Here is a 22,785-nt window from a genome sequence, read left to right on the forward strand (position 1 = left end):
GCGGCCGCCCTCCCTCCTCCCGGGGTCGATGGCCCCGGTCTGGCTCGCCTCCGGCGGCTCCTCGCCGGGCTCCGCCTGTCGATGCGGCGCCGAACTTTCTCCCGCCGCGACCGATTTCAACTGGGTTGAGAACCCCGGAGGGGAAAAAATAGCAGGACGGATCCGAGTCGGACGACTGTCACACCCTGCTAGCGAGACTGCTAGCATCCTCGCTAGCAGGAGCGCTAGCCTGGGTTTGCGTACCAAGGGGTCGGCCGACTGGAGCCGGTCCAGGACGGCGGCCGTAGTCACGGCAGAGGTCCGCTCGTGTCCGACCTCGCCGGGAGGTTTTTTTTTCCCGAATCAGGCTATCGATCCAATACAAATCAATCCCGATAATCAACAACGCCGCTCACGCCCGGCCCGCCGCCGAACCCCTGCAACCCGAACCCGGACGATCGCCGAGCGAGGAGAACTTTACCCTTCCAGGGCAGCCGGCTTCTGAAACACAGGCTCATCTTCATCACCTCCTGGGTCACGCGTCCAGATCACCATCTCCACCTCCACCTCCACCTCCACCTCCACCTCCACCTTCATCTCCTCCACCCAGGACTGACTTAAACCTTGTGCCTCTACGACTCTTTTATGGAACCTGGCGGTGTGTTTTGTGCTCCGAGCCGACCGCCGATCTTTCACTTGTGTTTGATGTCCACTAGTTCCCATGAGTCCATCCCCCCCCCCCTCACACACACACACACACACACACACACACACACACACACACACACACACACACACACACCCTCAGCCGCCCTGCTGTTTGTGTTGCCCCCCCCAAACACCTCCGCCGCCCCCCCGTTAGAGACTCCATGTCCACTCAGACTCGGTTTACTGGAAGCAAGATGTGCATTTCCTATGCAACAACCACAGAAATAAAGATGCTAACGCTCTGCCCTCTGCTCTCTGACTGCTCCCTCCACACACACACACACACACAAACAAATTTTTTTATCTTCGTCTTTTCCCAGAAACCTATATTTTACGTGTTTCCTTTGTTTTGTTTTTTTTTTTATTTCCAGGATCTGAACCTCCGGCGCGCCGTCTTTGTCAACTCGGAGGCTCTTTCAGTTTGTTTGTTGTCGGCTCGTCCGCCCTCGTCTTCCTCGGCTCCTGGAGGTAAAGCGAAGGTTGCGGGGAGACGAAGAGGAAGCAGGATGAAAAACGGGCGCGGGGATCTGAGCTAACTCGACTTTGAGTCCAAAAACATCCTGCGATTTTCTGTAGATGTGAATGACAATCAGGTTTGGATGATTGACAGCTGACCCGTCCGCGTTAAGCCCCGCCTCCTCCCCGGCGTCAGCTGTGATTGGCTCCCAGAAACAAACTTTCAGGCGCTGAGATGGTTTCAGAATGGTGGTGCGAGACTTTACACACACACACACACACACACACACACACACACACACCCTCCAGGAGGTTGGGAGCCGCCTCACCTTCACATCTCGGGTTTCATCGGGGGGGGGGGCGACCGCAGAAGAGCGTGAATAATTCAGCCACGACGCCAACACCGGGCATTGCCTTTCCACTACACTCTCACACACACACACACACACACACACACACACACACTGTGCGGTGTGACCTGATACGGCCCCTCAGCAAAGCGAGCCAACTGTCAGGAGGTCAGACCGAGGAAGAAACGGCGCAGCCCCTCTTGTTTCGGTGGCTTCTGAAGGGGTTTATGGGTTAAAGAAACGAATAGTAGTCATTTGTAAAGCTGGAAATCGACAAATCCATAATATTTATTTGTAAATAATCACATTTGGTAGGGAAGTTGCGATGTTAATGCCGTTAATATAAGTAGATAGCGGAGGCCGTGGATTTGCGAGAAGCTCCTCCACCATGTTTGGTTTGGTTGCAGTGCCCCCTGCTGGTGGAGACCCCCACCCCCACCCCCACCCCCACCCCCCACGCCAAGGGCGAGGGCGATGGCGATGGCGAGGCCGTAGCTGCTCGCCATCGCCCTCGGACTTCCCCCCCCGGGCCTCAGGTGAGGACTCGCCACACCGCACGCCACGGCGGCGGCGCTCCTGCCGCGTTTCCCCTCCCGGCCAATCAGAGGCCCGAGACCGAGCCTCCCTCCGACCCCGCTCGTGACCCGGCAGGAAGTTTCCGCAGCCGCTGCGGCCCGATTGTTGCTGAGTGGCGCTCATCCATTTGGTTGCCACGGTGACAACACCTTAACGAAGGGCCGCGGACACGCCCGCCCCCCCTTTATAATGAAAGACCAATTAGAAGAGAGGATTAAGGCTCACCACGTCCACACACAAATTAGCATTAATCAAAGAGTCACTGGTGTGTGCGTGTGTGTGTGTGTGTGTGTGTGTGTGTGTGTGTGCGCGTCTCCACGGTGAATAGTGATGAGCTCCAGGCTCAGTGTGAACTTGTATAATTGCTGCTGGTGTTTCTGATCAATACCACACCCACCGCCGGGCTCGGCCAATGGGAGAGGACTTCCAGCAGGTACGTGTGTGTGTGTGTGTGTGTGTGTCAGTTGCTGATCAATGTATCTGCTGTTTGTTTGGTTTTTTTTTTTCCAATACTGATAAAAGCCCAGCGGAGCAGGAAAGTTTCCGAGGAAAAGTGGAGCGAAGAACTTCCGAGCAGGAACGTGGAGGAGCCTCTTCTCAGCGCTTTGAGAAGGCAGAAGGTCTTCTCACCTGGCCAGAAGTCAAAGATCGGTGCTCTTCTAGGCAACATTACCTCCAAGCTGCGCAACTGCGCAATTGCGCACTGCTCGTGCACTCTCAGCGCACAAGAAAACCCATCCAGCGCAGTGAGCGCACTGCAAATAAATTAGATATGTAAAATTTTTCTGTATCATTTTGCTGCGTTAGTCTGTGAGTGACAGGATTCCGGACAATCACATGATACGATGCAATTACGTCACGCAGCCAATCACGGCATTGACGGTACTTGCGCACGTGTTCTGCCCGTACACGCTATATAACAATAATAGCAGCATAGCGGAGATAGGTGATGCTAATGCTAACATGCTAACCCCTTATCACAGCGATATATCCACTCACCAAACCAAAGTAAAAAAAAAAAAAAAGTGTTTTTTTTTAAGCTGAAACGGCTGTTGGAATATGTAGAAATAAAAGAACAAGCGGTGAAAGCAGGTGAGGGTTTTTTTCTCACCTTGCAAAACATGCAGCGAAGCTAAAGTATTAAGCGAGTTTTCTGATGCAAAAATACAAACAAAATGGAAGTTATGATCCCAGTTGTGATACTGGTGTGTGGCCACAGCGTGCACATCTAATGTTGCTCACAGTGGACCTCAGTGTGCTCAGGGAGGTTGTCTGTTTGCACAGACGTATGAAAAATTAGAGGTAACATTGCCGCTAGGCTAACGTTAGCAATGGCGCTATCCAGGAAGACTGACAGAGGAAAGAAATAACAATCCTCAGACATCTGAATATGGAAGCGGGCGTGGAAGAGGAGGAGGTCTTTTACTCCTCAAGGTTCTTCAAACAGAGGAGCTCTGGATTTGAAGCATCTGGTCTTTAAATATGATTTAATCTCCCTGCAGGAGAGACATTTACTCTGACGGGCCGCCGCCTCCCCCCCCGGGGCAGAAACGCTCCCCCCGCCTTCATTATTACCCCAACCGCCACTTTCACACGTTCCCTCGATTATATCCAGACGGATCCCGCCTCTCCGAGTTTGACTTCGCCCTAAGTTTCTCCGTTTCCATCTCCAGACGTAACCCGACCTCCCTCCCGCCCCGTCAGTCACCGTGTCCCCCCTCACCGTTACAAAACGTCTCCGGTTACCTGGGTAACGGGTAGGGGTTTACACCCGTTTCATGGCGGGAAGCTTTCAAGCGAGAACGAAACATGTGTTCGCTGGGAAATGGAAACAACCAGCAAAAATATTGGAAATATGTAGCGGGTGTTTTCTCAACTGTTTGTAGCGTGCGCACACACACACACACACACACACACACACACACTCAGCATTAACCCACAACCATCTGGGCCTAGGTTGAAATCGTCCCACTGGTCAAGCAGTAGAACTGCAAGTTGCCGTTGAGTTGATCTTTTTGGTCTGGTAATGTTTTAAAATTTGAGAAGAGACAATTGAAATTGTTTTACCTGAGGAAACCAGGATTGTTGTGGAGGAGTCAAGTTTTTGTGGACGTCATGTCGTTTTCCATTGATTTTGTAGCTTGAGACAAAAACCTAGATGATTTATTTATCAAGTGCATTCTGTTTTCCTGCTGTCTTCAACTCTCTCACCCCGGAGGGATTATTCTGTGTGACTTAGTCATAAAAAAAATCACCTACAATTGTAAATTGTAAAAACGTTACTAAAGGCATCCAATCAAAACATTGCCGATCCTGCAGTTGCTTGGTAGAATTCATGTTTGCCTTCTTTTTTTTTTAAATTTGTCGTTCAAAAAAGGTAACCTAGCTTTAAGAAAATTGTATCAATTTCTGCAATTGCATGGAAATGACGTTCAGCAGACGAAATTTCATTTTTCCGATTATTTTGAGATTACTTGAATGCGTCCTGGATTTCCGACGGCAGTGACATTGACCAATCAGAATCTCTCTTTTGCTTGGGCGGGCTTTTCATTCCCCTCGAAATCGATAGGAGGTAGTTCATTTTTTTAATGTTAACGTCGCTCCGCAGCTTAAATGTCAGTGAAAATGTGTGTATTTATGTTAGAAAACACCCGCTGCGTCGAAAAGGACTGCCACGGTTTTAGCACGGGGGATAACGGAAGAGCTAACAGACATAAGAGGCGCTAGCAAGCATATGAGGAGCTAGCGAGCTTAAGAGGAGCTAGCAAACACTGGGGAGCTAGCAAACGTAATAGGAGCCAGTAAACACCGGAGCAGGTAGAAAACGCCGGTGGAGCTAGCAAACGTAAGAGGATAGAGCAAACACCGGAGGAGCGAGCAAACGTAAGAGGATAGAGCAAACACCGGAGGAGCGAGCTAATATAGAATGAGATAGCAAACATAAGAGGAGCTAGCAAACATAAGAGGAGCTAGCAAACATTGGAGGAGCTAGCAAACAACTGGAAGCTAGCAAACACCGGAAGAGCTAGTAAACACCGAAGAAGGTAGAAAACACCGGTGAAGCTAGTAAATATAAGAGGAGTTAGTAAACATAAGAGGAGCTAGCAAACACAGGAGCTAGTAAACACCAGAGGAGCTAGCAAACATCGGAGGAGCAATCAAACACCAGAGAGCTAGTAAACACCTGGGAGCTAGCAAACACCAGAGGAGCTAGCAAACATAAGAGGAGCTAGCAAACTTAATAGGAGCTAGTAAGCACAAGAGGAGCTAGCAAACATAAGAGGAGCTGGTAAACATAAGAGAAGCTAGTAAACTTAAGAGGAGCTCGTAAACATAAAGGAGGTAGCAAACATAAGAGGAGCTAGCAAACACCGGAGGAGCTAGCAAACACCAGAAGAGCTAGCAAACATCGGAGAATCTAGCAACACTGGACTGAGCTTTGGCACCCATAGTCCCGACGAGACGGATTTACTTAAACGGAGGTTGTTGTCCAGACCAGATCGTTGCAAGTCCCCAGGTAAGTTGTGATAAACTGTATGTGGTGACGGGTCCAACAGCGGCTGCTATCAGTGTTTGGGTCTGTGGCGGGAGGAGGGATGGAACCGGAAATACAACAGTACTTTTAATTGACCCCATGCTGCTGACACACTGTGTGTTTGTGTGACAGCAGCTGCTGAGGTGTGTGTTGTAAGATGTGTCTTGTGTGTGTGTGTGTTGTTATGATCTCCGATGTTTTGCCCACTTTGCCTCTGAAGGTTTTATGGTTTTTGACATCTTAATCATGTCATATTGGTGGTTATGATGGTGTGTGTGTGTGTGTGTGTGTGTGTGTGTGTGTGTGTGCGCGCGCGCGCGCGCCCTTGTCCAGGTAGTGTGAAGGTTTATGGATCAGAATTTATCTTATGATCAGCAATCCATTTTAATCTATGCAGATGTCACGTAATATGTAAGGTTTTTCAGCTTTCACTTCGAAATTTCTGTTGCAGTTTCCCGGCTGAATGATGCTTTTAATTTGATCATTTTAACTACAGCTTGTACATTTTATCCAAATGTAATATGACTAAAGAAGAAGAAAGACTATTCATAAAATTGTGTGTGAGAGAGACTGTGATACTCAAACTTTAAACCTTGTATTTCTTTGTTCTTGTCAGGGGAAAAGTTACTGACTTCTTCTGCCTTAAACAGGGAGACAATTTACACATCACTTTTCTTTCAAATATTAGAATGTCATCTCAATGGGTGAGAATCAAACCCAGTGTGCGCGCACACACAAAAACACACATCCACACACACCCGTGCAGCTGACAGGCCGAGTGTGAACGCACTTATCTGGCGATACACTGACTGGCCTGACTGTCCAAATGAATACAAGCGTGCGCGCGCACACACACACACACACACACACTCACACGGGGATTATAAAGAAGAGAGAGTGCTGGGATTTCTTTATTTGGTAGACACACACATACACACACTCTGCTCGATGGAGCCACCTTATCGGTGAAGTTTCCTGCTGCTCCGTTCCGACCGACGCAACTGTAATTTCATGCCCTCTGTGTTTCTTCTTGTGCAGTGTTTGTGCGTGTTCTGTGTGTGTGTGTGTGTGTGTGTGTGTGTGTGTGTGTGTGTGTGTGTGTGTGTGTGTGTGCGCGCGCGTGCATGCACGGCCACTGAACATATGATTATTCACATGTTTTGATTGAGCAGCTGCACAAGAAATTGATTTCAAAATAGAAAGACAGGTTATGGATGTAAAGTTTTTATTGTTCCAGGACATTTTGACGTCAGTGAACCGACACACACACACACACACACACACACACACACACACACACACACACTTTCTGGGGGCCCCTGGTTGGATGGTTGTTGGGGGTTGGGGGCAGTGAACAGCTTCTAATTATGCTAATTTGCACGGTTTGTTTTTCCCTACAAATTGAGTTGATTGTTTTTAGAAATGGTGGGAGGAACGCCGCAAGGACTTTGCTCCATGAACACGGGCCAATCAGACCACCACAAACACAAACAGCTCACCAGACATTTGCAAGGAAGTGCAACAAAATATGAATGAAATTGTTTGGGGGAAAAAAAAAAAGCAAATGTTTGAATAAACTGAAGCGGAACAGGGATTATTGTACATCAATGTAGGTTTTAAGGGAATCAGTGGTCCGACTTCACGGCAAGAAGGTTTGTGAAGAGGTGGACTGGGTTGTCTGTGTGTGTTCGCTCCATGTTCTCCATCTTCTTCCAGCTTTCCAGTAACAATCAGGCAGGAGCTTCATTGAAGACTAAACTCCCTGTAGGTGTGAATGAGAGGATGAATGGTTGGATGATTGACAGCCGACCCGGTCCCGGCTAATCCCTGCCTCTCACCGTCACTGATAGCCGTGATTGACTGCCGTCTCCACCCGTCCCATGAGGAGGATTGGAGGTGTAGATAATGGATGGATGAGAGGTTTAAAGGTCAGGGCTGATAAACATCATTGACGTTCAGGTTGAAGTCGCTTTGAAAAAGACACGTGAATCTTCATGTCTGACAGGTTGGGACGTCTATCGTGAGTGGTCAAGGGGGAGTGTAACACACACACACACACACACAGAATGAACGGGTGTCTGTTGTGCTGCTGTGTGTCCTGTGAAGCGTGCTGTTGGATGATAATTGAATTTTGATGAAAGCCACATGGCTGCGAACTCCATGTGGAAACACACTGGCAGTGTGTGTCTGTGTGTGTGTGTGTGTGTGAGAGAGAGAGAGAACTGTAATTAAACGCTGGCTGGTCTCAGTGTGAAAAGTTGACTCTGGTCTTTCTTTATAACGTTGATATGATACAAAGCGCCACGGATCAGAAGAAATGGGGGTTTCATCAGGAAACACACACAAAGCAACTGTCCCGATGACAGCGCCCTCTAGTGGCTCCAGAGTCAGGCTGTTGGATCTACTGGAGGTTTGCTGCAGTTATATTTGTCAATATTATTAAAATATTAATCTCATATATTGTGAAGACTTCTTATCCTGTCACTTTGCTCTTTAGATTCAGGTAACCTTGGAGACAGAAGGTCATGAGTGTATCGCAGACGGACGTCAGGTGAGATCCTTCAGGTGTTCACACAGATAGCGTGACTGCGCCTCCAATCAAACAAAAAAAACAACTTTATTTACATCATCACATCTGACAGAGGAAGAAATAACATCAGAGAATGGTGGACATTTCTTCAAAAAAAGATCTTAAATAACAAGAGTTTCAAAAGCAGCAGGTGGCGTTAATCACACCGTCCAAACCAAAGTGCTTGAGTTTCCTGTTTCTAGAGGTGAGAACGGATCATCTTAAAGCTCCAGCGGACAAAATCACGGGTCAGCTTCAGAATCTGAAGTGCGACATGGAAAAAACAACGGAATAAGCGGAGGCCCCTCCAAAACAAAGGTTGCACGTCTTCGGAGCGGAGCGACTCTTTGACCTTGAAAGGAATATTCGTGTCGGCGTGGTATTTGACCACCGTGTCCCCGAACGTGACGCCGAATTTCAACAAACGTCTTCTTCCGAGGGGAAGGGGGGGGTACAGATATTCGGTCCAATAAAGAAAAAAAAAAAAAAAATCTTGTGTCAACACGGGCCGCAGGAAGGCTTTTATCGCGCAGTGTGTAGCTCATCCTCACATCAACATGGAGTTCAAAGTCCTCAGTGCAGCAAAAAGAACCTGTGTTCCGGGACAAAAGATGATCTTTTCACCATTCCGGTCTCTTCGTGTTCAGTCTCAGCAGCGACGGGAAGGAGGGACGGAGAATTTCGAGAGTAGAAATCTACCGACGGAAGCCTGGCTGATATCTAGCTGACGCGTTGTTACGACTCGTTTTGATGACGAATTCTCCCAGACGGGGGTTCGGCTCCGCCCCCGGCTCTTTGGAGTCCAGGTCACAGCGGCAAGTGAGGCTTCCTGTAGGTCTGGTTGGTGATGGACAGGCGCGTCAGCCGGGCGCCGTAATAATCCACGATGTAGTTTGACCCGTCAGCCGGGCCCACGATCTGAAGGGAGGGGAGGAAAAGGGTTAATGATCAGCTGTCATCCCTCCGGGCGACCAGAACGGCTCGGATTAACCGCTCAAGTCGTTCTGTGAAATATTTCGGGTGGGAATTTTACTACACGGATAAAGTTGTAATATTTTTTGGACGTTTTAATATGTGAATAAAACCATTAAATGAAAAGGGAGTTGTAATACATCAAGCGATAAAGCTAATATTAGTGTAAAATCCTCATTTTACAGGACTGCCCTCCTCTTAAATTGATCCTTGTCATATTTCACCTCGAGCCTTTTAACACCAGCTTTTTGCTCCATGTGTCCTAACGTTCTTCTTTACTGAAATGTTACTCCTCCATCCTCCCGGGTCAGCCTTAAGTTGAACACCTCAAATGTGTGTGTGTGTGTGTGTCTGACTCACCTGCATGGCGATCAGGATGAAGTCGATCAGCGTTCCAATTCCACAGAAGCCCACGGTGCAGAACTTGAGCAGCCCTGGGAGAAGGAGACACGATCAGCTGACCGACGACAGCGAGACACTCAAACACGGCGACTCCTTCAGAATCTTAAGCATCCTCTTCCTCTTGAACAACCACGTCTTTTCACCGCAAACTGGCCGACAACACCGGGGAGAGGGGGTGATCCGAAAGTGTCAGTGAACTTGATGATCAATGGGTGTTTGTGAAACGCTTTCATTCGATAGCAGGAGTTTACGGATGCTGGGATAACAGTGGATTAACGCCTGGGTTACAACGTGTGAGTGCGGATGCCTGTCACTGTCAGGTGTCGGTCCTCATCTCTCTGTCCGTTCGGAAAACGGCGTGTTCAGTCCTGCCCCATCTAAAGCCCAGGCAGGTGAGTCAGAGACACACACACACACACACACACGCAGCCTTTGTCCCGCCGCAGGTGTGTGTCCTTGTATGAAATGGGTTCGTTTCGGTTCATTGTGACGATCGGACACGGCGACCGGCCTCCAATTGGGGGAGGGTCGAGGGTCACCGCCGTTCTCAGCGCATCAGTGTGTCCACGCTTCCCCAGATTAGACCCGGAAGAAAGGAACGGCTTGCCATCGTCGTGGCAACCGGGCAAATTTGATCTCCGTCTCCTTTCAATGCGGACCCAGCTTGAGTTCCGACCGACCAATCGGAAGACGAGAGTGCCGACCTCCTGGACCTCCATTTGATTGGCCGGAGGCGGCGTTTGTTTCCTTACTCATTTGTTCTGCTGGTCATTTCAATTAGAAAACAATGCTGATTTGTTTTTTTCCTGATGACTGAAATATATAGATAAATGTTTCTAATAATCAAAGTATAACAGGCTTCCTACAAATTAGGTCATATTTCTCTCCTCACACTTCAGGTAAAGGCAAGTCAAACCAAACTACAGCGCCACCTATTGTTTTGGGGGGGCTCACAGTAAAAATGACCTGATGTTGAGATCCGCGTTCCAGCTTCAGCACGCAGATAGGAATCCCATCACAGCTGTGCGTGTGTGTGTGTGTGTTTTGTTTTTTACCCAGGGCGGGGTATCCCAGGTAGAAGCGGTCGGCCCCCAGCCAGCCCAGGAACAGACTCAAGGCCACGGCCACCTTGTAGGAGTAACCGCTCCTGAGAGGAAGAGGAGGGTCACAACGAAGGTGTCATCATAAAGTCAAAGCTGCGCCTCCTCCGTCAAACACCGACGTGACTCCGTCTGTCGCGAGCGCACGTGTCCCTTTCCACAGTCCTTGAAGCGATCGTGCCACATCTACTTCTGACCGCCACAAAGTAGAGGCTTCATGCTCGCCTTCAAAGACCTCGCCCTCGGGTCAACAAATTTAAGATTAAGAGTAAAGGTCGGAAAGTATTTTCAATCCAAAAATCAGGTTCTTGGAAAACAAACAGGATAACCAGAGCCTGATTTTATGGTTCTTTACTTTTCAAAAAATGAATTAGAAGATTAATCATGACATAAACTCCACAACTTGTGACTGACGTGTTTATTATCTACAGTATATCTGACTTACTCTATCGGAGTCGATTAAAGGGTTTCAATATTGAATAAAACACGTAGATTAACTTCGAAACGTTTTTCATTCTGAAAGGTGCTGTTGGTGAATTAATAACTTCAAACAAATTAACTAATTGTCATGCAACTCCACCTCAATCCCGCTGGAGCTTTTCAAACCACACCATGTGGTTCTCAATTAATTAGTATCATATTTTTTCAGCGTTTAAGTGAATTTTTGATCATTTTATCTCTGTCTTCTTGCTTATTCCAGGTTCCTTCATGCTGCGTTCTGACTGGTTGTGCTCAGAAGGTGAGAGAAGGGCCTTCACTGCTTTGCCACAAATATTGGTGAATTTGTTCTTAAGAGTCATGTCATCTTTCCAGATGTGGCGGTGTGTTTCCTTAAAGGTGCAGGACATAGTGTGTGTGTGTGTGTGTGTGTGTGTTCATATACACTCACACATTCCTGCAGGGGATGGTTCTGTTGAATCCCACCTCGTCCCCGCTGAACCTGAACTCTGTCCCGTTGGAAAAACGACAGCTGATGTTTGGAGCTGGGAGGCACTCCACTGCACGCACACACACACGCACACACGCACACACACACACACACACACACACACACACACACACACACAGGTTAATTATCAGAGAAAAACAATCTGAGGTGACCTTCTGATCCACAGTCCCTTCATTGTTTACATTTCTGTCACACTGCAGAAGTCAAAGGTCGTCAGATGACCTCGGGCTCCTGGGTTTCGACTTCTAGACTGAAACCAAACAGTCGGATAGATTACTGCTAAGTAAAATTTATTTCGGTATTTTTGTTAGGAGCTTTCTTGCCATTTTGCAGTAAAACACAAAACTGATTTGAAGAAAGAAACTCAAAGACAAATAAACAAACGATACAAGTGGTTTTATTTGTATTTTTTAAATGTCATTTCTCGACTTTGCTAAATTACAGTTATAACATAGTGGACGAGACAGGCAGGGTGGTGTTTGGAGGAGGAAGACTCACCCCAGGCCGTGGTGTCCCTGCAGGTCTCGGGCTCCTGAGTCGCCTCATTGATCTCTGGTTCTCTGCATCGATACGTGACCCAAGTCAAGGAAGGTGGGATTCCAGTGCACTGACAGACACCCAGGTGTGAACGGACAGGTTGCTTATCCTGACTATGCTTGTTTACTTTACGCCAATTTAGAGACTGGAAAGCTGTCAAGTGTTATTCTCATCCATTCCTACTCCACAAAACTACTTAGTGACATATTTACAGGAATTCTGTTCAACAGTTTCTCACGCTGCAGCTCATTGATTTCCCCAGTTAATACTGTTTTTTTTTTTGTTTTTTTTTAGGATTCACAATATTTTAAACTTTGTCGAAGTTCAGATATTGTATATTAGACGTTTTTAAATGTAAATATCTCAGGATCATGGAGGCTTCAATCCCAGGAAGTCATCAATCAGTGGATCAAATATCCCAAGGTGTTCTTTCACTTTGTACTGATCCAGACGATCAGTTTATTTTAAATACACTGAGCAGCGAATGCAACTCATGCATTTCTTATTATTTATTACCTGTGGTAAATCACATTCAATAGTTAATCGATATCCGTTAGTCAAATATTGGGGAAATTGGTTCTATCGGGAAATCCTTATTTAGTAGTTGATATGTCCGTATTTCATAGGACAGTTTTGCCACGAACAACAAAATTATGAGTATTTGCAAAGAAACAGTATTGTATATGTCTATCTATTGTATCTATATTTTCTGCATCATCTCAGGTGTGTAACGTCTCACGCTGCTAACGTTAGCCAGCTGTTAGCCACCTAGCCGGGACCTGCTGGCGACTTCACTCCGACGAACCGGGGTCGATTCCGGCCGTGAGGATATTGTCCGAGCCGGAGGGAGTCGCAGCTCCCAGCCTCCTCCGTCAGGGCGAGCTGCAGGCGGCTGTAGACGCAGCAAAACACCAGGATCCAGATCCCGACGCGGACGGACGGCAGCCGTCTTCCAGGGGAGGCCATCTTTGCGTGTGTGACGTCACGGGATGCTGCCTTCAGGAGCCCCGGGAAAAACGACAGTGACGTGAAGTACATTTAATTTGACTCAAAGCGTGTTTAAACAGGAAAGACTTCGTGTTTATAAACATGACTAGTCTTACGAGAAGAAAAACAACATTTATCTCAATAAATGTTATCAAATATGCTCTTAAAGAGTGAGGGATTCCACTTTGTTTTGCTTGCACGTTTATTGGACATGTTAAACTAGCATTAGCTGGAATCTGCTTTCCAGTTTCCGGTTTTTTTTTTTTGTCTCGCTATCTCCTGTCTTCTACCTTTCTGTTTATATTTATATTCAAATTTATTTCCTTTTTTTGACATAACTGTTACGCGGCTGTGAAAAGGAATTTCCCTTATGGGGGATCAATAAAGCTTATCATTTCAAAACCGGTCGGGGACATTGTTTTAATATCACTAAACAATATAATTTTAGACATTTCTCGACTTGTTTTTTTCCGTTATATTTTGCATCAACCTTGAAAACCACGCCAGATGTTGAAAAACAAGAGATATAGTGTTATATAGTGACAGTATTCTGTGTCGTCCGCTCTCCGACAGCACCTGAAGGCATCACGGCTCTCCGGCGTCCAGCGGGAGTTGCTGTCTTCAGACCGGCCCTTGAACGCAGCATTAAAGTCACACGGCAGGTGCCGGACCGGACCCGCTTTACGTGAGTTCCCGCAACCGACCGGAACCGCCCGCTTCCCGCAAGTGGTTCCGCGTCGGCCGAACACGCCATCCAAAGCGCACGCAACGGGTTTTTGTTTTTGTTTTGGTTGGAAGACTCCCGGCGGGGCGGGTTAGCATGCTAGCAGCTAGCCGAGCGTCAGCGGGTCAAAGTTTGGAACCAGGGGGGAGGGAAAGTTTATTTATCGTTTCGTTTATTTGCAAAACGACGGGTTTTGACGTCTCCGACGCGTTGGGTTCCTCTTATCCCCCTCCCTCAGGGCGTCGGGCCGGCGCGTCTCCACCCGCGTCATCCAGGTGTTTGTCGGTAGGACTTCGATGCACCTGTCCGCGGCCGGAAAACTTGGAAAAAACGATTACAAAGTGTGGCTCTGCCTAAAAAAAGGGTCGGACCGGCCGGGAACCAGCGGGATCCCCGGCCAAGGTGATCCCGTCGACCCTCCAGAACCGCAGTTTCACTTCCTGCTCCGCCAGGTGTTCCCAGGGGGGGCGGGGAGAGGAGGGGGGAACACTGGTTTCGATGGGAGCCTGAGGCGCTTCTCTCTCTGCTGCTACATGCTAAGCTAACATGCTATGCTAAGAGCCGCTCAGGTGACTTTCCAGTTCACTTGAACATGTTGAGTTTTCTCATCGCCTCCATCTAGTTGTCTTCTCTGCCTTTTTTTTTCTTTCTTTTTTGAATGTATTTCAGTGACTGAGTCACTGATTCAAATATACGACGTGGTAATAAGAGGAGAAACCATAGGGAGACAATAACTGACCCCTGTGTTTTATTTTTATTTACACGCCGTCCGTTACAACGCCAGGAGGTCACTGTCTTTTCAGGGATAAATTCTGTTTTGAATTTTTTTCCTTTCATTTTCATGCTTTGAAAATGCATTTCCACGAAATTAGCAAATGTGTCCCCCAGATTTGATGATTTCTGCTTTGAGGAATTTTGTTAAATTTCCAGATTTGATGTTCCATATTTATAGCTCTGCCTTGACAATTTCAGAATTTCATTTTCAGTTAATGTAATTATAATGATCAGAAATAGCCGAATTCTGCTCTTTAAATATAGATAGATGTTTATTTTATTTTTAGCTTATTATTTACATGCTGGGAAAGTGCATTTAAACAAAATCTGTGGATGTTTCCCGTAGATTTAATAATCTTATTAACATTTCCAGATTTGACCTTCCAAACCGTCTACTGTGTCTTGCTAATTTTAGACAATTTCGTTTTAAATGTAGCTAAATATTGGAATTGTCCTCAATACAAATTCCCCCCTGCAAGTGTAACTATGTAATTATAAAATTGTATTTGTTTAGATATGACATAATTTTGCTCTTTAAATTTTCTTATTCATTTACATGCTGGGAAAATGCATTTCATCAAAATATGCACATGTTTGTTGTAGATTTAATGATTTTATCTCATTTCCAGATTTGACTTTCCAAATTTTTGTTTTAATAGTTCAAAAAAATGTTAGAATACCCTTGAATGAATTCATCTGTTTTTTTCTGACCAAAGCATTACAATGTAAATATTAAATTGATTTGAGCTAAATCTGACCAAATTCTGCTCTTTGTCTCATCATTTTGTTTTGAGATTTTTTTATTATTTCAAATTCTGTAACTCAGCAGGTCAGACAAGACGACGCCCCCTTGGGTTCCGGGTCTTCTATGACAAGCTTCGTCACGTCGGGCGGCGGTTAAACTTCCCCTCCTCGTGATTTCTCTTCCGATCCAATCATCGCCCACCATGTTTGAAAACATCCCCGCAGGTAAGTCCTTTTCCTTAATCCCGTACCTCTTCAGGGATGACGTCCGGTCTGACCACATCCTGCGACGCCACAGTGTCGGCGGCCGAGCGCCAGCAGGTTCTGGGCGCCCTGGAGCGCCTGCAGGCCAAGCTGGTCCAGAGGGAGGAGTGGACCCACAGCGACACACTGGGCAGCCTGAGGGGGGCGTTGCAGAGCCCGCTGTTCTGCCACATCCTGACCCTGCAGAACTCCATCCGCCAGCTGCGCTTGCAGGTATTTTCCAGTACTTGATTGCGATTTAACCGTCTCGCACAAGCTTTGCAAAAAAGAAAATAAGCAGGAAACAAACGCTTGCAAGAAGTTCTTAGAAAACAAACAGTACACAGGCACGTCGAGTCAGGATCGCGGAGCGGATAGAAGCCGGGAAATCCACCGCCGTGCTCATTTTTAAGCTAGTTCCCGTTTGAGAAGCTAAAAGACAGTGTGACAGACGGGACAAACCATTGTCCTCGTACAAGGACATTGTCCACAGAACCCAGGGACATAATGAAGCCGGGCTGGATCAATAGACCCCCTCCCAAACCCCCACCCCCGACACAGGTAATGTATTAACGACCTTTCCTCTCACATTGTGAATCGGATCAGTCCGGCTGACGGAGCAGATCCCATTTCATCAATACGCCTCGACAAGGCCGTTACTCAAAGCGCCGGCCCACATATTACAGCCTGATAGATCCGATGTGGGTGGGGAGGGGCGTGGAGGGGAGGGGGGGTTCATACACCCGCGACAGCTTCGCCGACGCCTTCATAGACTGGCGGTGACCTTCGCAGCACTTAGAGTATGAAGCGCCGCGTCACTTACAGCCATTATCTTAATTTGGCCTGCGGATTGTTTACTGTGAGGGCGCCGCGTCACGCCGGGCGCCGCAGGAATACTGATGTAGGGGGTGTGAGGTGGGAGGGCCCTATCCCCCCCACCAACCATGGGAAATAGTGTCAGATATACTGAGGAGACACGCAGCCGTGATGTGGGTGGGTTTGACATGACGCACATCGTCACACTGCCCCGTGTGGTGACTCCACACAAGACAGGTTCTTTTCTGCAGGATTTATTTTAGATTTCGATTTCCTGATTTCTGGAAGTCCCTTTTCTTTTCTTCAGATGATTTCCTGCTCAGTTATGCTCATGCTTTTACTCTGCACTTATTCGCCGACATTTTAATGTTTATTTTATTTATGCGTTTTATTAAATACGTAGAAAGTGAGCTGAGCTTGTCCCTCCTCTGTGATGCAACGCTGCACTGCCAATAACAAGTTGACGTCACTTCCTGCCTGATGTCACTCTCTGGCCCGCAGCTGAACGCGATGCCGTCGGACACCGGCAGCGACTTCAGCTTCTCCAAGAAGGGTCAGCTGATAATGAGCGCGGTGGGTCCACCCAGCAGCTCTGCCCCGCCCCCGTTGTCCACCTCCTCCTCCGTCCTCACCAGAAGCTCCTCTCCACCCACCCGCCGCCCTCCGCCCTCCGCTGACCTCCTACAGAAATGGATCCTCGCTGCCGCTAAGGTAGGTGGAGGCACGACACAACGTGATGGTCCACACGTACACACACACACTCCTGAGCTGACACTCTGTGTGTGTGTGTGTGTGTGTGTGTGTGTGTGTGTGTGTGTGTGTGTGTGTGTGTGTGTGTGTGTGTGTGTGTGTGTGTGTGTGTGTGCGCGCGTACATCCACAGGACCGCCACACTCAGCTGGTCAGTCTGACTCGGCCTCAGTCCGGCGGTCTGGGCTTCAGTGTGGTGGGCCTCCATCCAGCAGGTGGCAGCAGTCACGGCGTCTTCGTCAAGCAGATCCAGCCTGGAGGCGTCGCTCACAGGTTCTGATACCACAGCATGGAAATTCAGAAGGGGGTGGGCTAAAGGAGCGCTAAGATATCAAGATATGTTATGTTCGCCAACCTTTAGCTGCTCCAGCTACATCAGGATTCAACAGGGATGGGCTTGGCTTTGTATTAGCATCCACCGGCAGCATCTTTAGCATTTAAACAAATGTTGCATGCAGCACTGAGTAACGTTAGCAGAGCTTTAGCACCTGCTCTCTGATGATAGAGGCTAGCAAGGCTAGCGTCAGGCTATATCTGAAAGGGGTTGCTAGCATGATGTGGGCGCAGCGCCGTCCTGCGTTGACATTGTCCACACGTGGCCACAGGGACGGGGGTCTCCAAGAGAAGGACCAGATCCTGGTGATAAACGGCAGCCCGCTGGAGCCGGGGATCAGCCAGCAGGAGGCGCTGGCCCTGCTGCAGCTGCAGCCCGGGCACAGCGTGGAGCTGGTGGTCGCCAGGGACCGCCCGGCCAAATCGCCATCGCCAACCGCCGAAACTTCCGCCATCACGGGCACGGTAAGAAGCCTCTCAGCCACCAGGGGGCGTCACACTCAGTTGTTCTCTTTTCATCCTGTCCTCCTCCTTCTCCCAGCTGACTTTGACAGGAACAATTATAACGACCTTAGAACAAAACCGCTGCTTCGTCTACTATTTGTGTTGATGGTCGATCGATGGCGGGTGTGCGTGCGTGTGTGTGTTGGGGGGGGTGGAGTGATGTCATCTCAGCAACGCCATTGTGTCCTGCCGGCTGAGCAGCAGGGGTCAGAGGTCATCGCGGGGATGAATAACGCATCATGACCGGGGCCTCGACCTGGTCGGTTGTTTTGTGTTGAAGCGCGGAGGAGAATAATGTCATTTCTCTTCCTCCAGCGACTTCCTCCTAATTCTATGGATGTTTTGCTCTCACTTACATGTCAGCGGTTGGAAATCTAATCTTGTTTGGTCCCCCGGTGAGCGCAGAGAGCTGCGGCGCCCCCTACTGCACACTAAATGTAGCTTATTCAGTAATAACTGGTGTTTTAACGAACAGCATCCCGGCACGCTGGTTGTCCTCTCCGGGGGGGGTTGGGGTGCAGAGGGTTACTGGAGCCCTAATGACTGGCCACTGTTTCACACAGAACTGCTCCCCCCAAGCTTGGATGGGGGCCACGTCCCGCATTCCAGTTAAATCGTGACGCCGATTACAAACAGCACGACGACAAAAAAAACAAAACATCCCTGGTGACACCAGTGAGGCCACCCGTCTTTTTTCCATGACAATTCTGCATTGGTTTTACTCGATAATGAGATCTGATTTATCTGTGATTTTCCAATTTTGTACGATTTACAGCCGAATGTTTGGCCTGTTGCTGGAGATGAACTGCTCATTTCCCGTCTGTTTCCCAAATTATTATTTTTTTTTTCAAACCCTAAAAGAAACAACCTTAGAACGACAATGAGAGATTTTGAAAGTTAAAGTTAATTTCAATGTAAATGTGTTTGTGCGGGTAAAATAATCAGACAGTTACCTGCTGGTTCGTGCTGCGGAAGACCCTCCCATCAGACCATCGGTGTGCATGTGTGTGTGTGTGTGTGTGTGTGTGTGAGAGAGAGATCGATCAGAGCTTCAGGCTGGTTCTGACCTGCTGAGGCTGAGCGCCCTAGCCTGCAGCCTGGAGGCCCCTCCTTCTCACCAAAACATCTTCATACAATAGACCAACTCTTGGGACTTCTTGTTTGGCTGTTTTTAAGATTGTCCACGCCCTCCAGATCTCAAGAAGACACCGTCAGACCATTATAAGTGTCAGGATTTACTCCCCGTGTGTGTGTGTGTGTGTGTGTGTGTGTGTGTGTGTGTGTGTGTGTGTGTGTGTGTGAGCAGGACGAGTGGGGTCACGTGGAGGTGATCCAGCTGGTGAACGACGGCTCGGGGTTGGGTTTTGGCATCGTGGGGGGGAGGCCCGGCGGCGTGGTGGTCCGGACCCTGGTTCCTGGCAGTGCGGCCGACAGGGTGAGACACCGCCGCGTCCACGCTTGATTCACCATTAATCACCATGAGTGTTTCCATGGAAACCACGCTCAGCCCGCTTTTTTTTTTCTTTCTCCTCCAATCAGGACGGACGTCTCCGCACAGGTGACCACATCCTCCGCATCGGGGACACGCCCACCGCCGGACTCAGCAGCGACCAGGTGGTCAAGGTGCTGCAGGCGTGCGGCAGTCATGTGAGCATGGTGATCGCCAGAGACCCCTGCGGTCAGAGGTCAGCCGCCCCGCCTCCTCCAGACTCCGCCCCCGTGACCACGCCACCGCCCCAACCAGCCCAACGCAGGGTCAGCAAGATGGTGAGGAACCACCACAACGGCTCAGGGAGACACCCGTCACATCATTATCCGTCAACTACTGTGTGTGTGTGTGCGTGTGCGTGTGCGTGTGCGCGTGCGTGCGTGCGTGCGTGTGTGTTGCAGCCCAACCTTGAGGGATACGAGATCCATGAGGTTCCACTCACCAAGAAGGACGGCCAAAGTCTTGGTATCTCCATCATTGGCTACAATGCCTTGACCAGCCAGGGTAAACACACACACACACACACACACACACACACTGGTACTATTTTGAGTAATGACAGTTGCATATCATTAAATAAACATGTAATCTGATTACAGTGATGGGTTGCATCATCCTAACTGGTTGGTTTTGTGTGTGTGTGTGTGTGTGTGTGTGTGTTGGCGCGTGTCAGATGCTGTGGGTGTGTTCGTCAAACACGTGGTTCCAGGATCAGCGGCCGATCAGAGTGGAAACATCCGAGTCCACGACCGCCTGATTGGAGTAAGACCCCTTTACTCGCCTGATTTAATCCTGATTTCATCCGGATGGTATGCAGGAAATAAAATAATATCATTAATTCATAAAATAACAATTAATTAAATACCAGCTCTGAAAACAGGGAGGAGTTTCACAGTATTTGTTCCCAAAAAGTTTCAGAATAATTGAAAACAAAAGGTAATTATTGCTGTAATATAACGTAATTCTCCTCGTCAGTCTCAGCCAATTAGAAATTGGCTGGAGTGATGGGGGTCATGTGATACTGCGATGTTAAGGCTGGCAGTCTAAGGTGGTGTGTGTGTGTGTGTGTGTGGGTGTGTGTGTGTGTGTGTGTGTAGCTGGACGGTGTCAGCCTCCACGGTCTGACCAATCAGGAGGTCCTGGAGGTGATGAAGCAGACGGGCCAGACAGTTCTGCTGACAGTGGTCCGGAAGAAGACTCGAGGCCTGGAGAGATCACTGGACAAAGGTGTGTGTGTGTGTGTGTGTGTGTGTGTGTGTGTGTGTGTGTGTGTGTGTGTGTGTGTGTGTGTGTGTGTGTGTGTGTGTGTGTGTGTGTGTGTGGTGCAGGGGTGAACCTTACAGAACTCTGACCTTCAGATATAAAATCCAGACTCATTTTCCAGTGTCCTCTCAGTTCTCTGCTCACATTCTCCCGTTAACCTTGGATCTTCAGGCCTCCAGCGTCGTCCAGACGTTGATGCTCAAAGTCCCATAGATGATCTAGGGGTCTATAAGTGGAAATCCGTCGGTCGAGTTCCGTCTCTGTCCTCACACTTCCTGTGACGGGGCTGCGATAGTTCCTTCATGGCACCACAACGGAGGCGAAACCCACGTTTTCCTGGGTTCTCCGTCTTCCTCCCGCCGTCCACAAACATCTGGCAGGTTCACTGAAAACCCCAAATTGGCAGCTAAAGCCCAGCTCCTGCTCTGTCCTTTATGAGCAAATTCGCGCAGAGGCTACGCAGCTGCGGGACGTAGATGTTCGGATCTCCTCCGTGGACCAGCTTCTTCTGGGAAGGAGGAGTCGGGTCCGGGCGCCAAAGGCCCTCGTCGGAGGAAGTTAGCGGACTAAAGTTGTGCCGTCCCCCCGCCCTCCGCCCTCCACCTTCCGTCCTCCGTCCAGATTACGATGACAAATTTGTTTACGGCTCGCTGTAATTTTCCCCCGGCCCGCTCTCCTTCCTCCTCCTGCGCCGCCGTCCGCCGAGATTAATTCTCTCAGTTCGGGGTCATTTTTTTGTCTTGCGATCAGCCGCCGGCCGGCGCCGCTCACCCCGAGGCCGGAGGGGGGAGCGGGAAGGGGTGTTATCTCCTCCCTGTCTCCTCTCTCATTACCGGGAAGCAGCGGGGTATTCCTCTTATCTGACAGGGAAATACTTTGCGGGTTATAGATGGCCTGCGCTCGCCGCCGGCCCGTGGGGTCAGAGGTCACGGCGGCTCGCGCCCGTGTTGCGTTCGCGGGCGCCCGGACAGTCTGGACTTTCATGCACCGGGGGAGGAACCCCGGTGCACGGATCGTACATATTCGTCCACCGCGGGGAGCTCGTAGTGTTGGAACACACTCGAGGTCTTTAGGTCTTCTGTCAATCTGTCCTTCCATTCTAATGTTCTTCTTTCCCTCCTTCCTTCCCCTCTACTGTTTTTCTTCCCTTCTATCCTTCTATTCGTCCTCTCCTTACGTTCTTCTTTCTCTCCATCCTTCTGTCCATCTGTCCTTTCATTCCTCTCTTCTTCCGATCTTCAGTCAGTTGCTGATGTGTGTGTGTGTGTGTGTGTGTCAGTGGGCAGGGAATCATCCCGCCGGTCATCACGGAGGTCACTGGAGGTCGGCGATAAACCTACTGCCTCCGTCTCCACGGCAACAAAGCAGGAACAGCTCAATCCACCTTCGACACATCCATCGCATGGTGAGCGATCTTTCTCTCTCTCACACACACACACACACACACACACACACACACCAGGTGACAGTCTCAGTCCTGTCATGTGACCCGGAGGAGAAAACCCGTCCCTCAGACCCACAAAGTTATTTCCTCTCTTTTTATTCCTCATTACCTTTGCTAAGTGGCCAAAATGCCACTGTAACGCCTGGCCGTGCCCCCCCCACACACACACACGCACACACACACACACACACACACTTCCCGTCAACCCAGCCAACAGATGTAAAGTGTCCGAGCTGTCGGACGGCCTCGCCGCGATGTATTACCCCGTTTATTCAGCTAAACGCCACAGATTAATTGCTCCGGGAAGGCCGAGGTTAGCAATGCTAATTTAATCAGAGCTGGGAGCCGCACCGTGACTCCGGCTGAGGAGGAGGAGGAGGAGGGTTGTCCTCCTCAGGTTCCTTCTCTCCTGTCAGATGCAAGGGTTACAGCCTCTGTAATCCGACCCGACAGACTGGCTGCTATACACACCCGTAATTTACACACACAGTAAGAGTTTTATTAATAAATAAGATCCATTGTGTGTGTGTGTGTGTGTGTCTGCAGCTACAGAGGCAGAACTGAAGGCCAAGTGGCAGCAAG

At 49.0% G+C, this 22,785-nt stretch overlaps 2 protein-coding genes and 1 long non-coding RNA gene across 7 annotated transcripts in view; 2 read left to right on the plus strand and 1 right to left on the minus strand.

The window, feature by feature from the left end:
- Nucleotides 1-5,489: 5,489 nt before the first annotated feature.
- LOC147237085 (uncharacterized) lies at nucleotides 5,490-8,235 on the plus strand. The gene is made up of 3 exons (XR_015105929.1): nucleotides 5,490-5,586; nucleotides 7,904-8,014; nucleotides 8,102-8,235. It is a non-coding gene; the product is annotated as an uncharacterized LOC147237085 (long non-coding RNA).
- tm2d1 (TM2 domain containing 1) lies at nucleotides 8,198-13,793 on the minus strand. Its single transcript, XM_086143912.1, has 7 exons — nucleotides 13,697-13,793; nucleotides 12,966-13,129; nucleotides 12,095-12,168; nucleotides 11,537-11,645; nucleotides 10,603-10,694; nucleotides 9,506-9,579; nucleotides 8,198-9,091 (listed from the first exon to the last, which is right to left on the minus strand). Exons 2-7 carry the CDS (start codon nucleotides 13,097-13,099, stop codon nucleotides 8,981-8,983), a joined length of 594 nt encoding a protein of 197 aa, XP_086000038.1. The 5' UTR covers nucleotides 13,100-13,129; nucleotides 13,697-13,793; the 3' UTR covers nucleotides 8,198-8,980.
- The window catches only part of patj (PATJ crumbs cell polarity complex component), a 36,761-nt gene continuing 27,386 nt past the window's right edge, over nucleotides 13,411-22,785 (plus strand). The window contains exons 1-13 of one of the 5 annotated variants that reach the window (XM_086143850.1): nucleotides 13,411-13,805; nucleotides 15,448-15,587; nucleotides 15,661-15,839; nucleotides 16,923-17,132; nucleotides 17,304-17,443; nucleotides 17,776-17,968; nucleotides 19,314-19,442; nucleotides 19,547-19,774; nucleotides 19,898-20,000; nucleotides 20,170-20,258; nucleotides 20,594-20,723; nucleotides 22,039-22,164; nucleotides 22,750-22,785. The exon at nucleotides 22,750-22,785 is cut by the window's right edge and continues 26 nt beyond it. In XM_086143850.1, the coding sequence (XP_085999976.1) occupies nucleotides 15,566-15,587; nucleotides 15,661-15,839; nucleotides 16,923-17,132; nucleotides 17,304-17,443; nucleotides 17,776-17,968; nucleotides 19,314-19,442; nucleotides 19,547-19,774; nucleotides 19,898-20,000; nucleotides 20,170-20,258; nucleotides 20,594-20,723; nucleotides 22,039-22,164; nucleotides 22,750-22,785 (1,585 nt within the window). In that variant the 5' untranslated portion in view covers nucleotides 13,411-13,805; nucleotides 15,448-15,565. Of the gene's footprint in view, nucleotides 13,806-13,881; nucleotides 14,247-14,397; nucleotides 14,414-15,444; nucleotides 15,588-15,660; nucleotides 15,840-16,922; nucleotides 17,133-17,303; nucleotides 17,444-17,775; nucleotides 17,969-19,313; nucleotides 19,443-19,546; nucleotides 19,775-19,897; nucleotides 20,001-20,169; nucleotides 20,259-20,593; nucleotides 20,724-22,038; nucleotides 22,165-22,749 lie in introns of those variants that run through there. The other 4 variants (XM_086143858.1, XM_086143879.1, XM_086143869.1 and 1 more) reach the window with 4 other exon arrangements.

Source organism: Fistularia commersonii, chromosome 1 (assembly GCF_037954325.1).
Source record: "Fistularia commersonii isolate RoL2024-O1a breed Wild chromosome 1, RoL_Fcom_v1.0, whole genome shotgun sequence".
Taxonomy (NCBI): domain Eukaryota; kingdom Metazoa; phylum Chordata; class Actinopteri; order Syngnathiformes; family Fistulariidae; genus Fistularia; species Fistularia commersonii.

What these genes read in the sequence shown, in the direction of transcription:
- tm2d1 (XM_086143912.1), bottom strand. Translation starts at nt 13,099, where the DNA reads ATGGCCTCCCCTGGAAGACGGCTGCCGTCCGTCCGCGTCGGGATCTGG. An exon ending in ACCATCCCCTGCAGGAATGT is followed by an intron (nt 10,695 to 11,536) that starts GTGAGTGTATAT and finishes TCTTCCTCTCAG; the next exon opens with GAGCGGTTACTCCTACAAGG. An exon ending in TCATCCTGATCGCCATGCAG is followed by an intron (nt 9,092 to 9,505) that starts GTGAGTCAGACA and finishes CCCTCCCTTCAG; the next exon opens with ATCGTGGGCCCGGCTGACGG.